Raw genomic sequence first — 25,497 nt, forward strand, 5'->3', positions numbered from 1 at the left:
ATAATTTAAGATCAATAATGTAGTTAGCCTTAGAGAAATTAAAAAAAAAATCCTAAAAAGCCTGATAAATAAGTTGCTTCCACTCATGAAAAGTCCTTCAGTCCACAGATATTTCTTAAACAGTTTGATAACTACTAAGAACAAATTAGCTTTCAACAAATCTAATGAATAAATAGCTAGGCTTTGTCATTTCATTATCACCGTATTTAGTTCTAAAGCAAGTGAATTGAGTGTATCAGGGAGGAAAATCTCCTGAAATATGTTGGCTCTGGACTAGGCAGCAAACACATAAAGGTGATTTAAAAGTATTCTGAAACCAACCTTCAGGCAGTATTCCTATCTTAAGATGCCTAGTTGAAGGATTGAGTAGACTGAGTGATTTGTTTAATGAATTTTTACTTTTATCTTCATACTTAGCAAGCTTTTTTTGCATTAATTCCTTGAAGGTTTGTTTGGGATTTTTGCTTACTTTGTCTACCAGCATATTTTACATGTTGATACCGAAAAAATGATAAATAGAATGTTGTCCAAGAAGTACAAAAGCAGTTTGCTTTATACAGTTTATATATGTGTATATTTTATATATATGCATATTTTATATATAGCATATAATATATATAGTATTTAATATATATTTGGGCATTCTTCTGGAAAAATCTTAAACATTGATTCACAATTAAAAATATATCGTATGCCTTCCCTGTGGAAGCTGGTAAACCATTCTCCAGAAAAGAGTGCTACCAAAATCCCCTTTTTTGTTTATCCAAGTTTGTATGATGTTATGTGTCTTGATGGCTAACCTATATTGTCCACTCATCCATTTCTATTAAATTGAATCAGATCATGAAAACTATTCAGAACTGTTCTGCACATCCAGCATTTCTGTAATACCCCTCTAGTTAGCAGACCTCAGACCTCCTCTAAGCTCTTACCTGTTTCTTTTTTTTTTTTTTTGTCATCTCTTTGGTAGAGGGATCCATTGCTGTTCTGTGCATGGTATCCAGACCCTCTCAGTCTCAGAAAATAAAGGAACAGTGACAGACCAGCAGACATGCAGTGTCCTCAGGGTTTCTTGCTTCCTTTCTCTCTCCAGGCCCTCATGTTCCTGCCTGTCTGGGTGCTGGGTTGCTGTGAAGTTGCCTGTGAGCTTACTCACAAGTGACATCCTAGGTGTTACCAGATCAGGAATAACTTGTGCCCCAGTGTTTTTGAAGCTGCTTAACTTAATTCTTTGAATCAGCTCCAGAACTACCTCAGTAGACACCACCATCTTCTTCCATTTCGAAGAATAAATTCTTCTATAAATAGCATTGCTAATTAGGGTCAGCCTGTGTCCCAGTTCCCTCAGCTCCTTTGTCCCCTGTAAGGTGACTGTCACTGTCACAGTGCTGGCTGAGATGCCAGCTGCTCTCAGGCAGGGTGGATGGGGCTTGTGTGTTTGGGTTTCCTTTCTACCCAAATTTTCACGAAGCTGGTGCGATATTAATTCTCTGATACTTCCTCTCCTCATCTTTCAAGCGTTGCTGAAGTTAACCAACAAATTCAACAGTCTGTGAGATAGACAGGTATGTTAACCACGCCTTTTTGAAATACATGCTCATCTCTCAGGTGCCCTCAAAATTCCTCAGTGGCTGCTTGAGCACTGCTTCTCTGGCTTCTGAAATGTTAAATCTGGTGTCCCCAGCCCTGCTTAACAGGGAACAGTCCTGTCTCTGTGGCCAAGAACACAAAGCTCCCCACGGCTACTAGACTTCTGTCCTTGTCCCAATAGATTTCGCTAGCACAGACTCAGCTCAGATCAAACCATAAACCATACTGAGCTATTGAGAAGGCAACAGACAAATTGACTTAGTCTCAAGGACAACAATGTGTTTTTTCTTGCCTAAGAGAAACCACATATGATATTCATTCTCCTGTCCTGTTTTAGTCTTGTCCTGGTTGCTGACTATTCTCAGGGACAGATTGTTTTTCTACATAATATTCATATTCTTGGTGAAAACCAATTTTTCTGTTAGAAAGCATGTCAGAACCCTTTTGTCTGGTGAGAATAAGAGACTGCGGAATGGGATTTTCTAGAAAGGAAGAAAATACATATGCTTGGAGGGGAGAGTATGGGTGGGTGATGGTAGGGTAGTAAGATGGAGGATCCCTGGGAGATTGGTGGGGAGAATAAAGGATGGCAGGGTTTCTTGCAATGGAGGCAAGTAGATTGTAGTGGCAGGGGCATGAAGAAGAAGAAACAATAAAGCCATAATTGAGTCAAAAAATGCTTATGTGAAGCAATGTAACTGAGAAAGAAGGACTGATTAGGAAATTTGTGTACAAATATGTGGATAACTCAGACAGGCAATCAATTTAGAATGAAACATTCAATGAATTGGGCAATTTAAAAACAGCTCAGTTGGGCAAGGTAAACCAGGGAGGTAACAATTAAATCAATATGGGTTAAATTATAATAATCTCAGTTAAGAAGATTGAGTATCAATTGAAAGGAGATCACTTCTTTGGTAAATTGGAGATGGAATTTCAGTTACTATATGCAATATAAAAGAGGATATGAAACTGTAGAGGGCATTTTTATGCCACAGTCATGGGAATCATTTTGCTCTAGAGATAGCTGTTAAAGCAATGAGATTTGGAAGCAGAGTGATGAAATATGTGGAGTACAGCCCACTCACTGCAGCTATCTCTGGTACCTGTCCTACTTCAGAGCTGTGGTAGGGAAAATGTCCATATGGTTAGCGATAAGAAAGCAAAACAACATTTGTTGCTCTGCTTTTTTTTTTTTCATTCTGTGATTATATGTTGCCAACTAGACAATCCACAAACTTGGCATCTAGTGAACTTTATACATGCTGAAGTTTAGACTACCCACTGGGGCACCAGCAGCTCATGCTTAGGATGATGAATTACAAGGGGCAATTCTTTGGCTGCTCATATAAAAAACTGGGCTAGTTACTATGGCTTTGCGGTGAAACTTTAAAATAGAGGCCCTCTTTGTTTTCCCTAGACGTCACTCATAGCTTTTCTGCTGAACTGACTTCTCACTTGGTGCTCTAGTAGGACTGGACACATGGCTGGCTTTAAATGATGCATAGATTATACGTATTCAGTAGCAAGGACTTGAAGTTACACTGTGCTGAGCAGATGCTGCTATTCCAGAATTCCTAGGCCATCCACATTTGGATAGCTTTGGCTTTAAACTGTGAACTAGCTCTGGGAAGCAGAGGGATTTGTTGGAGCGGGCACGGAGCTTCTATGCTTCTGGTGACTAAATGGCAGTGTGTTCTCCAAACTGATCTCAGCAGGCAAGAGGCAGAGTGGAAAGCAGTGAAATTCAGTCTCTCAAATCTACTCTGTGTTTATTATTTTGAAATGTTTTCTTCATCTAGTTTCTGCCCTGAACACAGCTGATTTCCTGTGGCTTTGAAAAGATGCTCTTTGGGGAACTGCAGGGCTGATTTGTGAGAAGTGTGCAGCATAGATCAGTCGATTACTAACTTTTATTACCGTGTGTAAGAGCACAGGAAAGACTTTTAGCATCCTGCCTCTGTCAAGGGCTCTTACCAAATGTTGCAGAGAAAGTCATGCAATAGACAGGGGTCTATAGTGTAATCTCTCACAGAAATAATGTCTCAGGTTCTTACAGTTATGAGCCTTACCCGCCGTAACTTAATTTAATGCTTCATTCAAAATTACTGTTGTCATTTGCAATATCTTTGGTGTGTACCAGTTTCTTTTTAAACATGATTATGCTTAGGAAGTTCAAGTGCTCTCAGAGTGGTTCATCCCAAAACGTACGTTTAATTCTTAGCGTGGTTCTTATTAACTTACAAAAAATATATTTTCTCTTTTGCTGACACATTCTTTTTGTACTAATTTATTTCTTCAGTTTATTTTTAGATGGTGACATTGTACCAAAAAAACAAAATGTTATCATGCTTTTAAAAATGATATATCTCTTGTTTTCAGCCTCACAGTAAACAGTTTATTCACTGTGGAAACTGAATTACTGCTCTTGGAAATTGTTTAGTTTCCATTTCTGATTTTTCTTTTCTAAATAACTACTTGAATTTCTTGATGTGAATAGCATGGACCAATTAAAAAATAATCCTGTGGTTAAATATTGCTCTATATCCTATTTTCTAGACATGCACTCTTGAGCTGCAATAATAATTTTCATGGCTAGTTTTGGAGACTTAAAAAGCTGGAAACTGCACTGCTCCATTGCTGAATGCTCTCAAGCACTTTGTAAATTTTCACTGTCTAGCTTCAGGTCTTGAGCTCTGAATCTAATGACAAGTTCAGTCAAACCTGTTCCCAGAAAGAAATTGTTGCTTCAGCTTTTGTGCAGTACACATCTTGTGGGTGTGATTGTTTTCTTACATCGGTCATGGAGACTAACATTTGTCTGTGTGACAGGACTGATTTCTCATGCTCACTTGGTGGCAGGAAGAAAAACCACAAAGCCAGCGATTGTATTGGAGTTTGTTGTTGGTTTCTCATGAAATCAATTCAAAGCTGTCCCAACACGCTGGAAAGGATGGAACACAGAAAGAGGAAGCATCCTGAGTGACAGTGTCTTTGGGTAAGAGGCTGCCTGTGCTCCCTGTCTCTGCTGTTGTACCCTCGTTCTTGACAGGTAGTTGAGCAGGGTGGGACAACCCATTCTCTTGCCCATTGACAGTGGTGGGCCTTCTGGCTGCCAGGGTGCACTGCTGACTCAGATTCAACTTGCTGCCAGCCAACCCGTGATGCTTTTTGCAGAGCTGCTCTCCAGGCCCTTATCCCTGTACATACATCCAGGAGTGCCCCATCACAATTACAGAATCTTCATGTGGATGGTGACTGGCCTAGAATTCAAGATCTTGGTGCAAGGCCTCTCTACCCTCAAGGGAGTCAACACTCCCAATTTAGCATCATCCACATTGAGTAAATTACTCAATATAAGTCTGGAGTTCTGTAGTCCAACCTCCTGCTCAAAGCCTGGTCAGCTCTGAGATGAGTCCAGATTTCTCAGGACATAACCCAGCTGGTCTCAACCTCCACCCAGGGATGGCAACCATACAACCTCTTGAGGCTGCCTGTCCCTTTGCATGGCTATTCTTGCTGGGAAGAACCTCTCATGTTTTAACTTAATGTCGAAAGACTCCAGAGCCATTCCTTCCCCAGGTGGAACCAGCCGAGCTCCCCTAGCCTCTCCTCACAGGGCCAGTGCTCCAGGCCCCACCTATCTTAACAGGCCTCTGCTGGAATCGAGTGTGGTTAAAGGAGGCCGTTGCTGTTCCCCATGGTGATTGCCTAGCATGAGATGAAGGTAGAAGGCGCGAGCAGATGTACTGGGTCTCTGCTGGCCTCCGAATTACTGTTGAATAGGACGCTGTTGGTTGGAGCTCTGGGCTGCACAGACATCACATAACTCTCCAGGAGCAGTGCAGCTCCTCTTCCCCTTTGCTGATCAGTGAGATCACTTATACACGCTAGCCTGAGAGCAATAGCTTGGCTGCGAGCTCAGCATTTTATGTCTTGTTTGTAATTGTGGGTTCATAAAACCTCCTTTCAGAATTCCTTTTATCAGGACTTAGTTCCAGGCTTACTCTTACTTTACTCTTTCTTCACTCTTACCTTTTAAATTTAGATTTATTTGGATTTATTTGGATTGTGAGTATTCTGTGAAAGCTAGACTGAGGCAGCTCATTAAATGTAGGATTTCAACAGTCCTTCAGGCAAAGATAGTTTCTAATATGTGTGACTATATGTCAGACTCTTCTGATTGTGCTTTTTATTTAGAATTTCAGGATGTTGCAGTATATATAATGATTGCAGTCATCACAAGGTAGCATGTTCTGCATGACTGTATTATGCCAGACAGCTATTTAAACCACAACAGTTTGCCTATTTACTACCTGAACTCTAATGAATCCTATTACAAGGTGTTTGGGAGTAAAAAAGACAGAAAATTATCAACTGTTAGAGCAGAAAGACAAGGCAAAGTAAAACACCAAACTGGAATTCTGCAACAGAAACATTTCCAGGAGGGAAGCTGTTTTGCAGCTCTGGAATGCTAAGGTGTCTCAGATTTGTTCCCTGTATGTTTGTGCAGAGGAGGTGTGATTACATAGCTGGGGGCAGGGCCAGCAGATGGCACAGGCAGAAGATAGAAAACAAACATTTTGGCAAAGTTAGGTAGGAGTCATAGCAAGTAGTAATCTTTCTGCAATTTTGTATTTGATAGGCTTTTAGGAATTCTTTGTATTAAGTTAGGCCACCAGATTAAAGGAGTGAAGTTGGATACGTTGCTTTATTTTTTTATTTTTTTGCTGCGACTTCAGGTCTTAAAGAGCTTAATACATAAATCATGCTTACCCCCTGGGAAGCTGTTTGGTTGCTTTGGGTAATGGAGTTTATGGATTCCTTATTCCCAGAAGCAAGGAGCTTTGTATAGCAAACTAGGTTAGATTACACACAGGAACATAGCTCTGTCCTTTTTTTATCAGCTTTTTTGCTACAACTAACAACTACCTGGTTGTGACTTCTACCGTTTCTTCTATGCATACTTAGCAAGTCACATGCCTCAAACCACTAAGTGGTATGGTCTGTTGTGAAATTGTATTTGCAGTGAACACTGCCAAATACAAGTTGTTTAATGGTAATGACAAAATAACATGCAATGACTTGGAAGCAGAAGTTGTAAATATGAGATGACCTTCATGGCCAAAGCTATTTGGATTATGCTCAGGACTCCTCGGAAGCACTAAATAGATGTAGTGATCTGGCTGTGAAATTCTGGATGCTTTGGAAATGGGAGTTTTGGAACTATGTTTTCAGAGCCATTTAAATTTTTGCTGAAAGGCCAGTCTTCGTTCTCTAATTACATGAGCAAATTCTTTCTAGCTCGTTTGGGGAAGTGTGCAGGGGAGTCCTGCCAGCTCCGTGTGAAGTCTGGGACTCCTCAAATGATAAGCCTGTACTTGCCATTTGGAAGCACCACATCATTAGTACAAGCGCAGAATATGGGCTTAGAGGAAATTCAGTGTGCTTAGGTCCCAGCTATCAAGTGTGATCCAGGAAATTTCTGACATTTTATACTGTGTGGAATCAGAGAATATAGATATGGTGGTAAACAAAGAATTGGAGCTCTGACTCTAGCCAAAGGGAACTGATTTAAGCTGGGTTGCTAGTGTAGGAGTGGCGTGACTCAGAAATGAAATGATGTGGATGGGAACTGGGAAAACTTCTACTGGGTTCTTCCATCTCTGCTTTTACAGTCCATGTTGTTTTGCAGTTGCGAGCATTGATGAGAATGTAGATCTGAGCACATGTAAAATATCCCCCGTGATTATGTAGTGCTGCTCAGTGCTGATCAGTAAGCCTGCAATACAGTTGTGAAGAAAATAGCAGAAGTTTACTTCTGCATCCACATTTTATCTTTTCTGTGAGATGCTGGAGGGAGTTAGGTATGGTGGCAATTTCTTTCCTATGTTCAAAAAAACTTGCCTGTGATTGTGTTCCTCTTTTCTAGCCCAGGTGATAAACAACAAATTTTAGAAATACATAGTCACTTATTAGTATGACAGATTCATCACGTTTAATTTAACTGTCTAGAAGTTGAATTTCTTTGTTAATACTCCTACTATAGTTACCTCCTGCTATAAGTAATGAAAAGACAGAAGTACTTGCAAATACTGGCAGTTCGCTTGTGCCTCAAGTACCTACTTTAGGGTAGGGTAAGTATCCTTCTGTTGACTATGGAAAATCTTGATGATTAATAGTGCAATGGTTGAGCTTAGGTGATATCACTGTCTTATGAAGACCGCTGAGACATCTTAATGTACATCGATAGTTCACTATATTTGTGCAAAACGGGAATTCAGCTGCAAAGTTACTGCAGCGTAAATCAGTTAATACAACATAGTGCTGTCACTGTCAGGAACAGAAGAAGGAGAGTGGCAAAAACAAATGCTGTGATTCACTGACAGGCTTGGCATTTATTTCTGCTTTATTCTGTTTGATTGCAATAGAATTCTTGTTCTGCAGTATATGCTGACCATCAGTAAACTTGATTTTTGCTGGATTCTCTACAGGAGAGCAAGCTGTGAAGATGGAGAGAGTACCTGTCCCATTTCTTCTTGGGACAGATATTTGGTGGAGTCTATTGAAAGCATCTCAGCTGACCTTTCCTGTAAGAATATACTCTGAGCATCTCAGTCTGAGTCAGAGTTGGTGAGATCCTTCCTGATTTTAATTAAGTCTGTAAATTAGCCAAGGCCTATTCAAATATAACAGAGGTATGTGTGTGCAAGATTGCTACTTTTTTTCCATCTTTGCTGGAGGAAAAGAGTTATAAAGAAGTGGAATTGGAGCTAATAAAGTAATTCTAAAATGAATATGCCTTTCTTTTATTTGAATTGACGTACTACATTTAACATGGGATTTGCATCAATGAAACTCAGGCGAGATTTGAAACACATTGGCAAAACTGTTTCAGAAAGTTTGTAATGACAAATGTCAGGAATGCTAGTTCAAGATATAGTTCAAATATACTTCAAGTAAATGGCTGTTTCAGTCTGTGATAGTTTTGCTTTTTTCCTTTCCCTGTGCTAGAAACCATCTTTCAGCACACAGAAGGATCACTGAATTTTGTTCAGAAACGTGTGTGTCTACTTGGCCAAACTCTTTTCAAAAGTGGTGCTGCTGGTTGCAGCAACTCAGGCTGTACATGAAGCCTCGTGTCAGTTCTTCACAGTGCATTAAATCTTGGCTTTGATCCCAAGTTAGACAATTACTGCTTAATTAGAAAATAGTTCTAGGTATACAGGGGCAACAAGGAACAGAATGTTATATGTGTTGTTCTTTCCAAGAAAGCTGAAGAAAGACACTATTTGGAGTTTATTGGATTCTTTTCCTTATCCAGTAGGAAATGTGACTCACATGATTGAAATCTCAGCCATATTCCACTCCCTTTCTGAAGTATATCTCATTGGCCAATTTTATCCAAAGTAGGACAGAAAGTAGTCAGTTCTGAAAAATTTCATGAAAACCGGAAGCTATGTTGAAGAGAGGGATCAAAATCAAAGTTTCCTATTTTGTATGGCTGATCATCTTGTATTGCTAGCTGGCAGAGCATCAAGTGTGCTTCCCTACCAGGTGAGTCTTACTCTGTCTCCTGAACAGCTCGATAGTTATGAGTTGTGGGAAGCAGTTTATGAAAAGTGAGAGGAGCAAGTTTCTCTTCAAAACAGGACTTCCTTGAGTTGTCTATTTGTATATCTTTGATGGGTTAAAGCGAAACCCCAAGCACAAAACTTTGTATGCCTTTGAAAGTGTACTGCTCTTTCATGTCTGTTCATGTGATGCTTTTACGGTTTCTTGTCTCTATCACATCTGTAGGCAATGCCTGTCTAGTTACTTACAGGTTTTACATCAAATCAGTAGAGAATTATTTCTTTCCCCTTCATGCACGTGGTCTCAGTTTTTGGACTGTTGAAGATGGAGTTCAAATAGTTTTCTCTGGCCAGTCTGCCTTTTTTGGAGGGGTGTAACTTAAACTGCTCAAGTGAGTAAAATTCTCCATTTGGATTTTCTTGGATTAAAGCATAGGAATGCTTTTGTGAGCAGCATTATATAATACTTACAGGGCTTTTATCTAGTTTGCAGAAGCAGGTGGAGAAGTCACTGTAGTGTGAAAATTGATCTAGGTCATATGTATCATTGCTCTAGGTATTGTACACCCAAATGTTAGGTTATTGCTGCTCAATTTATTTTTAGTGAATCATCATCTTCTGGAAGAATACAGCCATCCCACATCTTAGCTGAAGCTGAATATCTCTTGTGCTTGTAGCTGGGCAGAGCAAGCAGCAGTTTTGCTGAAAGGAACCAGGTGATAAGAGCAATGCATTTTTACCCCTGTGATAGCACAGTCATGTAATCTATCTTGCTGATTCAACTGCTGGTTCTGCTGTTTTGCAAGACAGTAATTCATTAACTTCACCTCCTCTCTCTGATAGCAGCTCTTCTTGTCACAGATTTATAAGATTAAAAATAAAAAAAAGGCACATGAACTAGTTAATCTGTTCTCCATTCCCCAGTTCCTTTTTCCTCTGAATATTCTCTGACAAAAATGCCAGTTCACAGGATAGTGCCATCTCATTCTTCTGGCACCCCACTATATGAACAGAGTTGGAAGACCATCAGATGAAGCTGCTGGCAGATGGCATTCCTGTGTAAGGTGCTGCAGACAGAAGAAAGGCCTGCAGTCTCCCCCGTAGCTGACTGCAGAAGCCTTTATAGGCTTTGTAGAACCTGCAGTGGCAGTTCTGGCATCTTGGCTTGAATTCATCTACCAAATGTAGATGTCACCATCTCAGGTAGTCACTATTCTAATGGTCGTTGGAGAAGAAATATGTGTCTGTTTAGCTTAAGATGAATTGCATCCAAAAAAGAAGAGCTCTCTGCTGAATACGAATAAGGTTTTTACATTTCAGATGCTGTAAAAGAAGCAAGGTAAACCCCATGTTTTCTCTGCTCTCAAATGCAGCTATCATGTTTAAGGGCTACTGGTGATAGTGTTAGAAGAGCAAAGGAGTGGTCTGGTACAGGGCTCATGAATTCCAGCATCAAGTGAAGTCATTTCTCTTGAGCCACCCATATTGCTGGGCAGAAACAAGCATCGTATGATCAAATTCATCACTTCTCTGAGGGATGTGTTTGTTAGTTGCAGTTCTGAGGAGGGAAGACAAGTCACTGCTGCTGTCTCTCCTGTGTGGGGTTGAGGTGTTTCACTGGGAAGAGCATGTACAACTTGGAGACATTCCGTATTCCAGTAAACTTAGCTGTGTAAGTAATAAAGCTGTGCTACAGTGCTGTTTTTACAAATTGCAAGTCACAACTTGTGATTTTGTGATGGTTTCCTTATGTATAACTCTTTACACATCTGGTATAAGAATCCTAGAAAAAAAGTCATCTGACCAAATACTAGAATTCCTACATTATAATTCATACACTGTAATTTGTGTTTCAAAGCTCATACCTAGGCTTTGTGTGCAGCAGTTTAAAGCGATTTTGCATGAATCAGAATGTGTTTCTGTATAACATTCCCCCTAGAATAAACTAAAAATACAGTGTTTCAGCAGCTTTCCAGGCCAAATCTACCCAGATTGTAAGTAAAAGAATTGGCAAGGGGAAAGGTAAACTTAAAGCTTGTCAGATATTTAGGTAGACTTCTATTCACTGTGAAATATCCCAGCTTCTTCTGGTTTGCAAACATTGTTCAATAATGAAGATACTCCCTGGCAAATTTTGTCCGCGTCTGTATTTCTACAATCTAAGTGTTGCGCTGTTCACTCCTCCTCTTCACTTGCAATATTAATGAAGGTATGGAATAAATTAATGTCATGCTATTAAAAGAATTGTGTCTGATTACAGTGGTAGGAAAATATATCCTTTTAATAACTCTTTTTAAAATACAGGCTTTTGATCAAATGAAGAATGCTCCATCAACTAAAGCAGCTGCATATCTTTATCTTACCACCTGAAATCTGAGTATATATTGAAAAGGAAAACTGAAAGTGATACAGACTAAATAATCAAAAATCAAGTGAAGATTTAGAGATTCAGATCTGAGCCATAGTTCATTTTGGTGAAGCAGAATGTCGGCAAGTTTGGGGAATTACATTTTTAGTCACAAAATGCTGTAATACTGTTGCTATTGCTGAAAAAGCCTTCTGAAAAGACTGCAGAACCTTGAAGCTTTAAACACCAAATCAATCTTTCTTTGCTTTGTTTGGAAAGAAAGTAGATGAAAAATATTTTCCTTGTTACTTCTGAACAGTTCTGGAAAAAATACATCATTTATTCTGTGGTATGTTACATTAAAACAAAAAAGAATTTGGTCAAAATGATCAGTAGGTTAGGGTGGTACGATGCGATGGATGACAGCTCAGATTTTTCCAAGTGCAAGGCAGTAGGGTTTGTGCTAGGCCAAGGTAAAAGGATAGGGGACCAATACTCAGCAGAAAAAGTGTTTTACATTTCTTTTGCAATCTGGAAAGCGAAACTGCTAAATATACAGTGCAGGTGGCAGCAGATGTTTCATTCAGTGATTTTAAAATAGTGAAAACTCAAAGATACAGTATTCTCAGGCTACGTAAAATACTTCGTTTCCGTTTTGGGCACCTCAAGAAGACCTGGAATAAAGTTCTAAAGGAAAATAAACTGATGATGCAGAAAAGATTGAAGCACTTAATTTGATTATTGCCCTCCCTCCTTCGACTTGGCAATTTGTTCTAAAATATCCAAATGTTTTGTTATTAAATAAATTAAAAATATCACAGATCTGCTTTTTATCTAACAGAGATGGTTTTCACAGACTGTCCTTATTCTGAGAAGTGTCTGTGGTCTCTGCAACCTCTTTCCTTTTGTGTAGGTTGCAGCCCCAGGCAGTTCAGTACCTGGTTTGCTTCAGCCTGTGACCTTCATATTTTCCTGACACCTTTCCTCTCCTGGGGAGCATAGGGGAAATGACCCTTATAAAAACCAGATGCCAGGAATTGCTTCAGGGAACATTGAAATAGGCTGAAATTTTCATAACAAGAAAAATATAACAATAAATGTGAGGAGGAAAACTGCTGTGACTTCTAGACTTTGTAAAAACCATGTCATAGAAAGCTTGGTTGAGAAGTAGATCAGATTCTCTTCCTGTTCTGCTCTATGATGGTCGCTCTTTTTCATATTTCTTTTTCACTGCATTTAGATATATTCTCCGAGCTGAAGTAACTGTGGAATTTTCAGCAATATACCTGTGCAAAGTGATGTATTCTTGATTTAAATGTCCTGTTCCTCCAAATGTTATTTTTAGCAAATGTCTTGATTTATTGAATGCTTAAACTAGCATTGATCCCCCTCCCCCCCCCCAAAAAAAAAACCAAAAAACCAACCCACCAACAAACAAACACCACCATTTGGTATGCTTTTATGAATATAAAGAGCATTTGCTTTGCCCATTCTCTCATTGTTTGGACACTTAATCTATGGTGTTCTTTGAAAGACAATTTCAATGTCATGTTATCTAATATCTGGACTGAGGATAGTTTTAAATTTAATCTCAGGTGAGATGGATTCTGCTGTAGGGAACAGTTTTGCCAAAATATTTGGCAGGGTTTGAGTCAGTTTTGTTTCTGTTGTGAAGGAGAAAGGCCATGTGGTTCCATGCTGTGTGATCTGGAGTTTTTCTTTTTATGATCTCGGATGATGGTGATAATTGAATGATGAATTCAGAATGTGTTCAGGTGTGGACTTGTGGAGATTAATTCTTGACCCTTTACTTATCTTTTCTTAAACGATCTGCGGGAGAAGACTAAAATATAGTTGGCAGATGAGAAAAGGATCAGGGCACTAACTGATCCAGAGAACAGGGCCATGAGATAGAACAGCCTAAGTTACCTGCTAGCCTTCCTATTTTTCAGTAGATTGTCATGGTTTTATGATTTCTATTATTGCTGTTCCACATCATAACATCATGTAGTGCACTGGGAGTTAAAAAGTTAATGCTGCAGTTCTGTGGATTGTCAATAGTTTCGGGTACACCTTTTTCAGAAGAGAAGAATGAACTACAGTTCCCAGAAGACTTCATTACTCCGTTTCCGTTTTCCATTCAGAGGGAAAGATAAAACTGTCTGAGAGTCATGAGACTTTTTTTTCTGCTGGTCTTTGCGGTGTGTGCTCCCTAGCCATCTCATCTACCTTTTTCCTTCCTCCTTTCTGCTTTCCTAGGGCACAGATAATTTGCTCCTCAGCCCCATTAATCATGGAACTAGGCTAAATCAGGTCAGAACTGCTGACATAAAATCCAAATGTGAAATCCCATATTTAGCAAAGCAAAGCACAGGATGTAGTTACAGGTAGATTTTCCCACCTTAGGCTGCATTGGCAGTGGAAAAGAGTGCTGAAGAGTTAATCAGGTAAATGTGCCTTGGTTGTGGGAAGTGTGGGCGATAGCACGGTGGTGTGTGGGAAGGTTTGCTGTAAAAGTGCTATCCCCTCGGGGCAGAAAAAGGGGTGTTGATAACGTCAGCTGTCAGGGTACCGGTAGGTCTTAATAGACCCTTTCACCCTTCTTTTTTCCTCTGTATGCCACGTTGTGCTGCCTTTGCCCACTGCCCCATCTCAGATGAGGCTTATGCCTTTAACCTTAGCCCAGCCAAAGGAGCTGGAGGAGCAGCGTTGTGCTGGGGATGCAGGAGCTGCTCCACCTGTGGAGAAGTAATAGCAAGAGGGCTGTAATCTCATGGCTGGCAACCTGTGCTGTGGAGTTGCATGTTTCTGCTTTTAGATATTGTCTTTGCCAGTTTGAAGATTCTTGGATTGCTTAATCTAGCTGCTGAGTCATTTTTGGCTGGGACTGATGTCAAACCAGGATAAGATTTAGCTTTAACTGGCTACAAATTGAAACCGAACTGAAAAGCTCATTAGTTTAAGTCCAGAACTGATGGTTTATTTATTTTTTTGTTTTATGTAAGCCTTTTCACTGGCTATGCATGCAAATTTTGGTTTAGACTTACCAAAGAGGTCTGGCTTCTTTTCCCCTTCTAGGTGGAGAAGAGTGTGTGTGTGTGTGTGTGTATTAGCCCTTTGGTGAGAGGCAGACTTTTGAAGCAGATCTCCTGATTGACCCCAGTTACCACATGTCAGTGGTGCTCTCCATGTGCTACAGGCTCTATGTAGGATCAGACTAGAGCTGGTGTGCTGTAAATCCCATGAAAATTGTGTTATCTGGGTGCAGGATTCTTGGTACTGGGATTTTGTTGTTCTTCTTTCAGCGCGCAGTGTCTGCTGATCTAACCTGAACAAAATGCACTGTGAGGATGTGAATAACATCTCAAAATCACTGTTGGGCTCCTGCCCGGAGTGGCAGCTGCTGCTTGAGTCGATCTGCAGGGCTGCTTCAGTGCTTGCTCTGGGCTAATGGCCTTGTTGGTGCTGATCAGGCCCAAGTCTTGGATGTCTGCAGTGAGAGACGTGAAGTAACTTTTATCCTGCTTCTCTCACAAGTGGGATTTATCCCTGAAGTGCTCTCAGATCTGGGTGCCTGAGTGCCTTTTAAATAGCAATATTAAGGTCATTTAATTCCTCTTCAGAATTGGAGATAACTTTGAGTCAAAGGTACATAATTTATGTCCTGCAAGCAAACTGTTGCTTGTGTTGAATTGAAATCCTTGGTTAAAAGCCGCTTCAGTTTTGCAAAATCTACCATAACATTTTAGCTGTACGTTTTAATCAAGTTTGGCAAATCAATTCTGACTCCATCATCCTCTAAGTGCTCTGCTTTAGTTCCCCTTTGAATACCTTTTTCCTTTTTAATGCATATTTTTTGTGGAGCCTTTCTTACTTTATAATTTTTGGATTTGAATCAGAAAGAGAAACTGAATAATGTAAGACCATTACAATTATTCTTTTCTGACAGGAAGCATGTATGTGTGCACAAGATTTTTTGTGCTAATACATGCAGGTGGATAATACTTGAACTAGTGGTCTGCCTATCTCTAGCCTTCCAGGAGACACCTACTGCTTTTCATAATAGATTTATTAACTAAGGACTTGCTGGCAACTGGAAGAATATAGTTCTGAGGAGAAGGAAGAGTAGGTATATCTATCTAGATAGATTGTGAAGGGAAGAATTGTATGAAAAGCTGTTCCTTAGCTCACTCCTTTACCCCAGCTAAGGAAAGATTCATTAATTTGAAACATTTTCTTGACACTTTTCCACTGAGTTATCTTTTTTTTTTTTTTTCTTCCTTTTTTCTTTTTTTGTTTCTTGCTCAAAACAGATTTTCAATGAAGATAGAGTTGCAAGTTTCGATTGGAAACTATAATTTTGCAATACAGTTGTACTTACAGGCTCCAGCTGGTCTTGGATTACTCTCAGCTTTCTCAAAAAGCTGCAGTGAGACCTGGAGAGGAAAAGAATTTCCAAAGGCTGCAAACTGAAGCTTGTAGGAAGCCAAGTAAAATCTCCATGCTCAAATTTATTTGGAATAGTACTCTATTATGCCTGCCTTAGACTGCTCTGAAAAGGATGTTTGGTGAGAAATTTCAAATTGCCTTCAGATTGGTTTCCATTTCCATGGTGGAGGAGGATGATGGGAAGCCTCTCTGAGTGTAGGTTGTCTTGATGGTGTTTCTGGGAATGTTGGTTGCCACTCTGGCTGACGCACTGCTCGGCAGAGGACAAGACGGCTCTGCAATGGGTGGTCTAAGTTCCAGAAACAGTTTTGTCCATTGTTAACTGAAGGTCATTGCTAATTTAAAGTTGGCTTATCCATTACTGGTCAATACAGAAAGGAATTCGGGTGCATATGGGGAAAACGTGGTGACATGTCGGTGCTCACAGCACTGTGAGCAGTGGGGTGCTCTGGAGTCATAAGCCCCATACCCTTGTTAGATAAGATCTGGGCATGTGGTGGTGCCTTGTGCTCAGTCGGATAAATAGTAATGTTTTGAGCCACAAAACAACCTGACATAAGCTTCTGATTGAGTCTTTGTAAAAAGTGTTAGATTCTTTGGCTGTGTGTGGGCTGATCAGCTTGTTACATGTAAGAGCTTCCTCAGGGCTTGTTGTAGAAGCTGGCTGCTAAATACCAGCAAAAGGTAGCCTTTTGCTGGGGATAGAGCTGTGATGGGAAGCTACAAAAGCAAGTCACTAAACTTCTCAAGAGGAGAAAGTTGATGAATAGTAGCAATTTCCATAGACTGCTGCTGGTCACACAACCTTTTCAAACTGTTTCCTGCCCTGCAAAGATCAAAACAAATCTACAGCTTTCACCAGATTTTCAGCTGGAATATGTACGTAAAATAATATTCATACAGTTGCAAGGAAGTATTAACTTACAACAGAAATCTATTTTAGGAGAAAATACTGATTTTTACTTATCATTTTCCAAAAGAAGAAAAGCAGCTGTGAAACTTCTGGAAAATTCTTAAAAAAAAACAAAAAACAAAAAAAGCAAAGACATTTATATGACTGACTTCTTGTTTTGGAATAAAATCTCCTCTTTCACGGAGAATAACACTATGTCAAATATTTAGGTAGACACTGATAAATGATATTTTTCTGCTTGCCACCTGCAGCTTTCATGTAGCTTTTGGGAATAACTTCAGTCTCTTTAAGATCCTCTTTAAAATAAACAATAAATTATTGTAAATTATATTGATGTTTATTATTATTATATTAATACACCACAATGACATGATTGTGCATTGTGTATTTTTGCATCTTATCTATTACCGATGCAAACTACTATGAGCACCACCTTTCCTTTAGCAAGCTTCTCCCATGCTGCCTTTAAGATATTCCTTCTCTGCAGATGTCGAGAGCTTTTCACCACTCTCTGTGTTAAGGTATTAATTGCTGAGCTTGCAATGATACAGAATTTTTGCTCAGTACAACCTTCAGCCATCTCACCATCTCTCAAATTGCTGCTCGAGCTCTGTAATAGCTATTTTAGGGAACTGGAAGTGTAAGAGGATATACAGTTTGGATGAGGAAAGGAGAAGTGTAATATTCATCATATATATATGTATAGCAAACCGAGATGACTCAAGTTGGACTTCATGCGGGCACTCCAGGCAAGCTCTAACACTGCAGTGAAAGTAGCACAAGGATGCTTAATAACTGAACAGAGATGGTAAATTTTTCCATGCTCAAGTTATGTAACTATGGGGTTTTATACAAGGCCCACTGTTCACAGCTGAGTTTGGGTTCTGAGATTTAGTTTTCAAAGGTGCTTCTCTGAGTCCTGTGTGTGTTTGAGAACCCATTTTTTTATTAACTAGAAGTGATTGAAAAGAATGGACTGCCTTCTCCTAAATCTTTTTTTATTTCTTTGCCATTCAAAAATGAATGGAGGGTTAATTTTTAACTATCTACTTTTAAGATTTTCTAAAAAAAAAAAAAAAAAAAATCAGGATTGCTGGCTCTTCTTTAAGTAAAAACTAAAAAAATAATTAGGAAGTTGCTAAGTTAGAATTTGGATTTCTAGGTCTGCTTGCTTTCTGAGTTCTCTGTTAGTATCAGTTATCTGATGCGCAGTGTGGTCACCTGCAGCACATGGTATTGCTGGGAAAACAAATGGCTTGCTCTCTAGCACTCAGGAGCTGTGGGTCACTCAGGTGCTTGGGCCATCAGTTAAAAATGGGCTTTAGAGATGGCTGCCAGAGCTACAACTCATGCATCTCTTTCTTTTTGTTGCCTTTTCTAGGAAGCTGCTGGAAGACTGCTGCGACCCCGGGCAGCTCTTTGCGATGACAAAACAGAACTCCCCAATGGGAAAGAACCTTTGGTTTGATGGGGAGTTTTTGTATTCTTTCACCATTGACAATACAACTTACTCGCTATTCCCACAGGTTAGTAAGATTTTTTATTCTTTTAATATTGATATGTTAATATGCTGAATGGTAATATGGTACAAATGAATATAAATTAGCTAAATGTTAGTCAATAAATACTCTATCTTCATTTCTCAATCTAAACAACTTTTTTACTTCTGCATTCTGAAAATTACAAAATAGCAGTATGTATATTAATATTTCCTTGGTCACTTTCCAATTGTGCAGATATACACAAGTAATGAAAGAGGACCACCTGTCTTGATTTTGAAAATGGTGATAAGTTCTGGCTATTTTTAGAGTGTGATTTCTGTATTTCTAGCAGTGATCACACTCCTGAACTGGGATTTCAAACTGTGACAGCCAGAAACTTCCCTCATCATGGACTGAGAGTCTTGCATAACTGTGTGCCCCAAGAAGCTGGCTATATAAGTGAAGCATCAAACCTGGCAAGACTGTGCTGATGCTGTGTGAGCTGGCAGGGCTGTGGGGCTCACAAGTTGAATCCTGAGGAAGAACTGCTCCTGTAACACATAGACATCTGTCAGTGTCATTGGCATACATATTCTGTTTTTCTTCTTAAGCTGTTTGAAAGGGCAGCTTCTGGCCTGCCTTTGGATCCAAGTTCAGATTAGATTGGTTCCACTGATGTCAGTGGATTTGCTGCCACGTAGGCTAGCTGAGTTTATCTGGCTTAAATGTAAAAGGAGAGACATGTACAGACCTAAATTTTCATCTCAATTGCTATGATGCTGATTATTCAGAGTAACTCTGTTTACCTTTCAGTTTCTCGTCTAGGCTTGCTCCCCTTTAGATCAGTCTAGCTAGGATATGGAGACAGCTTGTGTGAAGGTGTCCAAGTCACCTCCAAATTAATGGAGTTTATTGATGGCAAACAGTGTAGGCACAATAACAGAAGCTGACGTGACTTGGCTGACTCTTGTTGTGCTTTGAATACTGGAAATTGTTGTTGTTCAGCAAGTTGCTTGTATTTTTAGTTATATGTTAACTAATGTTAAATGAGTTTATGATATTGACATGGAATGTGGGAGGAGATATGGTTTTTGTGGCTATGGGTTTAAAGAAAGCTGAACATCTTGACATATTGGTTGGTTTACATGTTGTTTTAATTTCTTAGATTAAAGGTATAGGTATTTTTTAAGTCTTGCAGTTGATGAGACGTTCACACCACGTTTTCCTTTTGTTACTGTTTCATTTATAAGTGTGGCAGAGTTTTGGCTTGTTAAACTGATGCTGCAAATGAACATAAAAAAGTAGTTTTGTTTATTTTTTAACAGTTTTCAGTTCTCAACAAAAGAATTACGGCTTTGAATTAGTTTAGTTTAGTGGAGAGTGAGGAAGAGCTAAGACATAGGGAAAAGTAATCAGAGCTGCTGACACTTCTTGTGTTGAACAGAGAAACAGTGTTCTGCTTTGTCTTATTCAAGTCACTACCACTTTCATATCACTGCACTGTGCCTGTTGTAATGGACCTCTACCTCCATGCACTCAACATTCCTTAGGTCTGTTCCACAGCTGTTGGTCCCTGCAAGCTGAATAAACAAGTAGATGTCTGATGTGTGGAGGGTGCTTTCCCTGGGGTATGGCTATGAAGGGGCAGTTCTGCTGGAGTGGGTTTCTCTCCCTGCCATTAAGAAGGCTTATCGTGGGTCTCGGAATAGCAGCTGTAAATCTTTTTTTGATGAGTGTTAATGATTTGTTGCTACAGCATTGCTCTGTTTCTTGGAGAAAGCTAAAATCCTTGGTAGAGCTGTAAACTTTATACCTTACAGATGTTGTCAGTAACCACTTAAAATATGTATAACATTTTCAGTGTTCAGAAAGCCCTTGTCTGGGCTGGTATAGAGAGGTCATTGTGTTTTGTGCTGGATTTGAGATTTCACATTTGGTTTTGTAGGGATTAAACTCAGACACATCCTTCCACAGAAAATTATAGAGCACTGGATGGGCTCTTTCAGAGAGGTAAGTTCTGGGTAGAGAGGAACAATGATCTCAGGAAGTCCAGCAGTTTCCAGGCTCCCAAGCCCTGTCCCCAAAGATTTTCAGTTAGCCAGATTGAGAGTAATGGCTCTTGGGAGGCCTGAAGAGATAAAAACAGGAACAGTATGAGTTGAGACTTGAGGGTCTCTGATTGCCTTGAACCTGCCCAATGGGCGGCACAGAGGCTGGCATGGTACTGCTGGGTTGCTAGTGGGAAAGCTGGACCATTACGATGCTCCAGCTCCAAAGCAGTGTTAGGAAGCAGCTATAGGACTAATTATAAAAATTCTGTTCTTTTAAGAATTGTCAGGCAGATGATTTCTGAGAAATGCTACTTGCTGCTACTCCTTTTCTTGCGGGTGCTCTTCCCCATAACTTGATGTATTATTCCAATGTATTCTGCCTGCAGGAATTTTCTAAACCTTTATCAGATGATTTCCAAAGAAGCTTAAAAGCTTATGAAAATTGATTTGCAGCAAATTCTTAAATGAAGTTTTTTTTTCCTACGTCCCTCTTTGTTTCAAGAAAAATACTAGACTAAATTTTTCAGGCCTCTACTTTGAAGAATGGTTTCTGTTAGGTTACTAGCAACAGGCAAGCAATTTTTGTGAAGATTAATATTCTCTTTAAACTTATTCAGAAGCTTAAAACACTTACAAAATGTGGGTAATATTCTGAAATGCTCAGGGGATGTAACAGGAGTGTAAAGGGCCACAGCTAAGATGATTTCATCAAAAAAATATTTCCTCCAAAATAAGAGGAAAGAGGCTCCACCCCCATCATTCTGCTGAGTTTAAGCCTTTCTGTGCTTGCAGAAGATTTCTGAGTGCTTAACCAGTTATTAACTTACAGGATGAAGTAACACAAAACTAAATAGGAAATGTGTTCTGTTTGATGGAATAGAATAAGCTGACTATGCATCTGTGGAGACTTACAGAACAATAAGTATCTCAGAACTTAATATGCAAAGTGCTGTTTACTTTTGAAAGTGAACAGTACAAAATATCTGCACGGATTACTCAGGTGAAAAATAGTCTAAAGTTCTTACAGCTGGTTCAACATTTTCTGATGGATTGCTTTTCCTCTAAAAAATGCTATTTCACTGGAATATAAACTTGGTATCGGTTCAGTGATTTTTTTCATATTTTCTTTGAAGTGAAAAAGCTAAAAGGTTTTGGTAGTGTTATAATATTTCATTTTATCATTTTCAGAATGTAATATTTCAAATGTTTTTTATGTTTTTAATCAGCTCCGTTGCTAGCTTTTTTCTATCCCCATGTTGTTTGGTTGTAATTGTCATTTACCTGGACTTGAGCAAGGCCTTTGACATGGTCCCCCACCACATCCTTATCTCCAAATTGGAGGGATGTAGATTTGATGGGTGGACCAGTGGACTGATGGATAAGAAACTGGTTGAAAGGCCGCAGACAGAGGGTGGTCATCAATGGCTCTATGTCCAGGTGGAGGCCGGTAACGAGTGGCGTCCCCCAGGGGTCTGTCTTGGGACCGGTCCTCTTTAACATCTTTATCAGTGACATCGATGATGGAATCGAGTGCACCCTCAGCAAGTTTGTTGATGAACCAAGCTGAGTGGTACGGTCGACATGGTGGAAGGAAGGGATGCCATTCAGAGGGACCTCGAGAGGCTAGAAAGGTGGGCCCGGGTGAACCTGATGAAGTTCAACACAGCAAAGTGCAGAGTTTTGCACTTGGGCCGGAGGAATCCCAGGCATCCCTACAGACTGGAAGGAGCGGTCCTTGAGAGCAGTTCTGCGGAGAAGGACCTGGGCGTCTTGATAGATGAAAACCTAATATGAGCCAGCAGTGTGCCCTTGTGGCTTGGAAAGCAAATGGTATCCTAGGCTCCATCAAAAGAGGGATGGCCAGCAGGGACAAGGAGGTGATTTTCCCCCTCTTCTCTGCTCTTGTGAAGCCCCATCTGGAGTACAGTGCCCAGGTCTGGAGCCCCCAGTACAAAAAAGACAAGGATCTGTTGGAGAGGGTCCAGAGGAGGGCCACAAAGATGATCAGGGGACTGGAGTACCTCCCCTATGAAGACAGGCTGAGGGAGCTGGGCTTGTTCAGCCTGGAGAAAAGAAGGTTGCGGGGTGACCTCATTGCAGCCTTTCAGTACCTACAGGGAGCCTACAGAGGGGAGGGGAATCAACTCTTTGAAAGGGTAGATAACTGCAGGATGAGGGAAAATAGTTATAAGTTGAGGGAGGAGAGATTTAGGTTGGAAGGCAGGGGGAAGTTCTTTACAGAGAGAGTGGTGAGGTTGTGACCAGAGAGGTTGTGGATGCCCCGTCCCTGGAGGTGTTCACGACCAGATTGGATGGGGCCCTGGGCAGCCGGTCTAGAATTAGATAAGGAGGTTGGTGGCCCTGCATGTGGCAGGGGGGTTGGAGATTCATGATCCTTGAGGTCTCTTCCAACTCTGGCTATTCTGTGATTCTGTGATTCTGCTTCCTCTTCCTCTGTCATTTTTTCTACTGATTTCTAGAGCGGAAGCAGTTTTCTTTCTTTAAAACAAACAAACATAGAAACATTACACAGACTGCAACAACTTTCCTGTTCTGGAGAGAAAATGTTAATTGCTCCTAGTCAGTACCACATGGTGAGAGGAGAGGGGTGTAAGATGTGGCTGATCAGAGAGCATAGGGTGCAGTGAGGGTGGAGACCTCATCTACATCTGATCTCCCAAAGCGTATTTTGGTGGTGTTGCCTGCAGCTGTTGGAACTATATGATGTGAATTCAATTAAAGTCAGACATTTCTTGACAACAGCTTTATTGTATTGCTTGCTGTGATCTATGGCATTATTTTGCAGTTTTAGGAGACAAAAAGCATGGAGGTTCCATATTACTGTAGATGTGTGTTTAATGTTAACAAAGGGAGTTTATTCTTACTGTGTACCTACCAGTTTCCTCAATCATTTCACATAGGCCTGAATTTTCAGTATTAGCCATGTTAGGATGTAATTTTGGTATGTAGCTGAGGCACTGAAGGATCAGGGATACAGAGGGCTTTATTGCAAGAGGAATCAGTATCGTGGTTGGATAAACTTCTGATCATCCAGGCTCTGATGTCTCAAGTTGACTACCAAAAGCCATGAGTAACTTCCAAATGTGTTCCTCCCCACTGTGGTCAAAATATTCTTCAGGAAATTGAACTGTGTGATGTGAAGTCCTGTTTCTGGCATGATGGGGATGTGCTTGCTGGTGGCTCTTCAGCCTAGAGTTCAGTCATGAAGCTCTGGTCCTGTTGCATTGCACTGAGGCATGACAGCAGGCATAACTAGCATTTTCCACCCTTCATTATCTGTCTAAAATAGGAGAAACCAGCCTTCCAAATATTCCCTTCAGTAACTTTTAGATGCAGTGCATAAACACGATTATAACCACAGGAGTAGCTTGGATGCAACTCAAAGCCAGGTGAGAGGAAGGTGAATTAGCAGCTATCAGCTTTTAAGTTAGAGAAAAATGCAAGCTTATTTCAAATATTTGCTGAAAGAAATTTGCACCCATTGCTGGTTTTTTGTTTTTTTTTTAATTCCCCAGAATTTGAAAACAGAATTTTAGACCATATTTACTATTAGGGGAAAAGAACCCTCTTTCCAGTATTTAACTGTTTTTGCAAATATTAGGTTTTTGTTGTTGTCAAAAGCTTATAGCATAATTTTGAGTAGAACTGATATGAATTTCCAAGGTATATTCTTCCAGAAATGTTAAAAAGATATTTAAATCAAGTGGAATTATTTCCTTTTCTATGCACATTATTATTTTGAAGGAGAGAGAAGAGAATAGATTTCAAAAGAAATTTCAGAAGTTAAACTTCATTTTTTTTCATTTGAAAAAATGAAGTAACTCATTGTATTGTATTTCACCTGAAGCAATTGGATATGTTAGATACCAGTAAATTAGTTCAAATTACTATAATGATGTCTCACCTGCTCCAAACTTTCTAAAGTTTTGCCTGCAAAATGTTGTCAGACGGAAGAATGGTTGCTTGCAATGAGCATCTCATGAATAATCATCTCAAATGGCTGATGAGAAACCCAGAGGAGATGGCTTTGAATCACAAATAAATTTGTGAAAGCTAGCAACTGTTTCTGGGTACCTTGTAAACTGAAGAAAAACATTGTCTTTCAAATAATTGATTAAATTAAAAAATTGTCCTTAATATAAAGGCAGGGAAAGTATTATTGCTTCACTTGTAAGTGTAGTATGGAGACTTTCTCTAGCATTTTCTGGATTATCTAGGTGAGTGTTGTGTTTGATAACACCTTAATGATTAGGATCTGTGGGTAGTTTTGACTGATTTTTAGACCAGAAGATAGACTTGATCCAAAAAAAGGTGTGTAAAATGGCAAATCACCCCAAGTGAAGGATATAGGATTTGATGGATTCTGCTGTTGCCAGAAGGTATGAAATTATTAACTTTGGTGTTGACTTTGGAAGTGCTGTGTTCCTCTGTTAAAAGTGTTCTGGTAATTTTTGCCAGCACTTTGACTTACTGAAGTACTCTTTTCTCAGTAATTAATTGCTTCTTGGAGAAATTGAAATATTGGATGTCATCTGTGTGCCTATTTTTTTTTTTTTTCCTTGATGTCCCGGGCAGGGGAATAATCTGCCTACAGACATAACGACAACCTTTTAGCAACCCTTATATATTCTCCCACTGATTCTGTTGTAAGTAGAATTAAGCAATACTTCTGTGACTTCTTTAGTGCTGCATTTAATTAGTATTTGAGGGAATTTCTTATTTCTGTCACTTTTCTCTTTCTTTTTTATTCTATTTTTTTTTTCCTCCCTAAGCATGCTGTAACGTAAATAGTCTTCTTGGTTTGGTATTGTTGAATAAACATATGTTTATTCAAAATAAAATTGTAGTAAGCATATATTATTGCAATCATGGAAAACATACTCGTTAAAATGAGTAGAGGCGGTTATGTCTTGTGAAGTGACATTAAGAATGCAATTAAAAGGAGATCTGAGTTGCTGGCTTCTGAACAGCCTAAGAAACTGTCAGATAGTGCCTGTCGTAACTAGGATATGAAATGCTAAATGTACAGACCTGACAAATTTTGATCTTTTAGAGCATGTGTCTTCACTTC

At 39.7% G+C, this 25,497-nt stretch overlaps 1 protein-coding gene across 1 annotated transcript in view; it reads left to right on the forward strand.

Annotated features, from left to right (window-relative positions):
* ST8SIA1 (ST8 alpha-N-acetyl-neuraminide alpha-2,8-sialyltransferase 1) overlaps positions 1-25,497 on the forward strand; it is a 127,949-nt gene that overhangs the window by 10,099 nt on the left and 92,353 nt on the right. Inside the window, exon 2 of the mRNA XM_031597143.2 lies at positions 18,255-18,399. Coding sequence (XP_031453003.1) covers positions 18,255-18,399 — 145 coding nt within the window. The remainder of the gene's footprint in view (positions 1-18,254; positions 18,400-25,497) is intronic.

The sequence above is a fragment of the Phasianus colchicus genome, chromosome 1, assembly GCF_987193195.1.
Source record: "Phasianus colchicus chromosome 1, bPhaCol1.hap1.1, whole genome shotgun sequence".
Taxonomy (NCBI): domain Eukaryota; kingdom Metazoa; phylum Chordata; class Aves; order Galliformes; family Phasianidae; genus Phasianus; species Phasianus colchicus.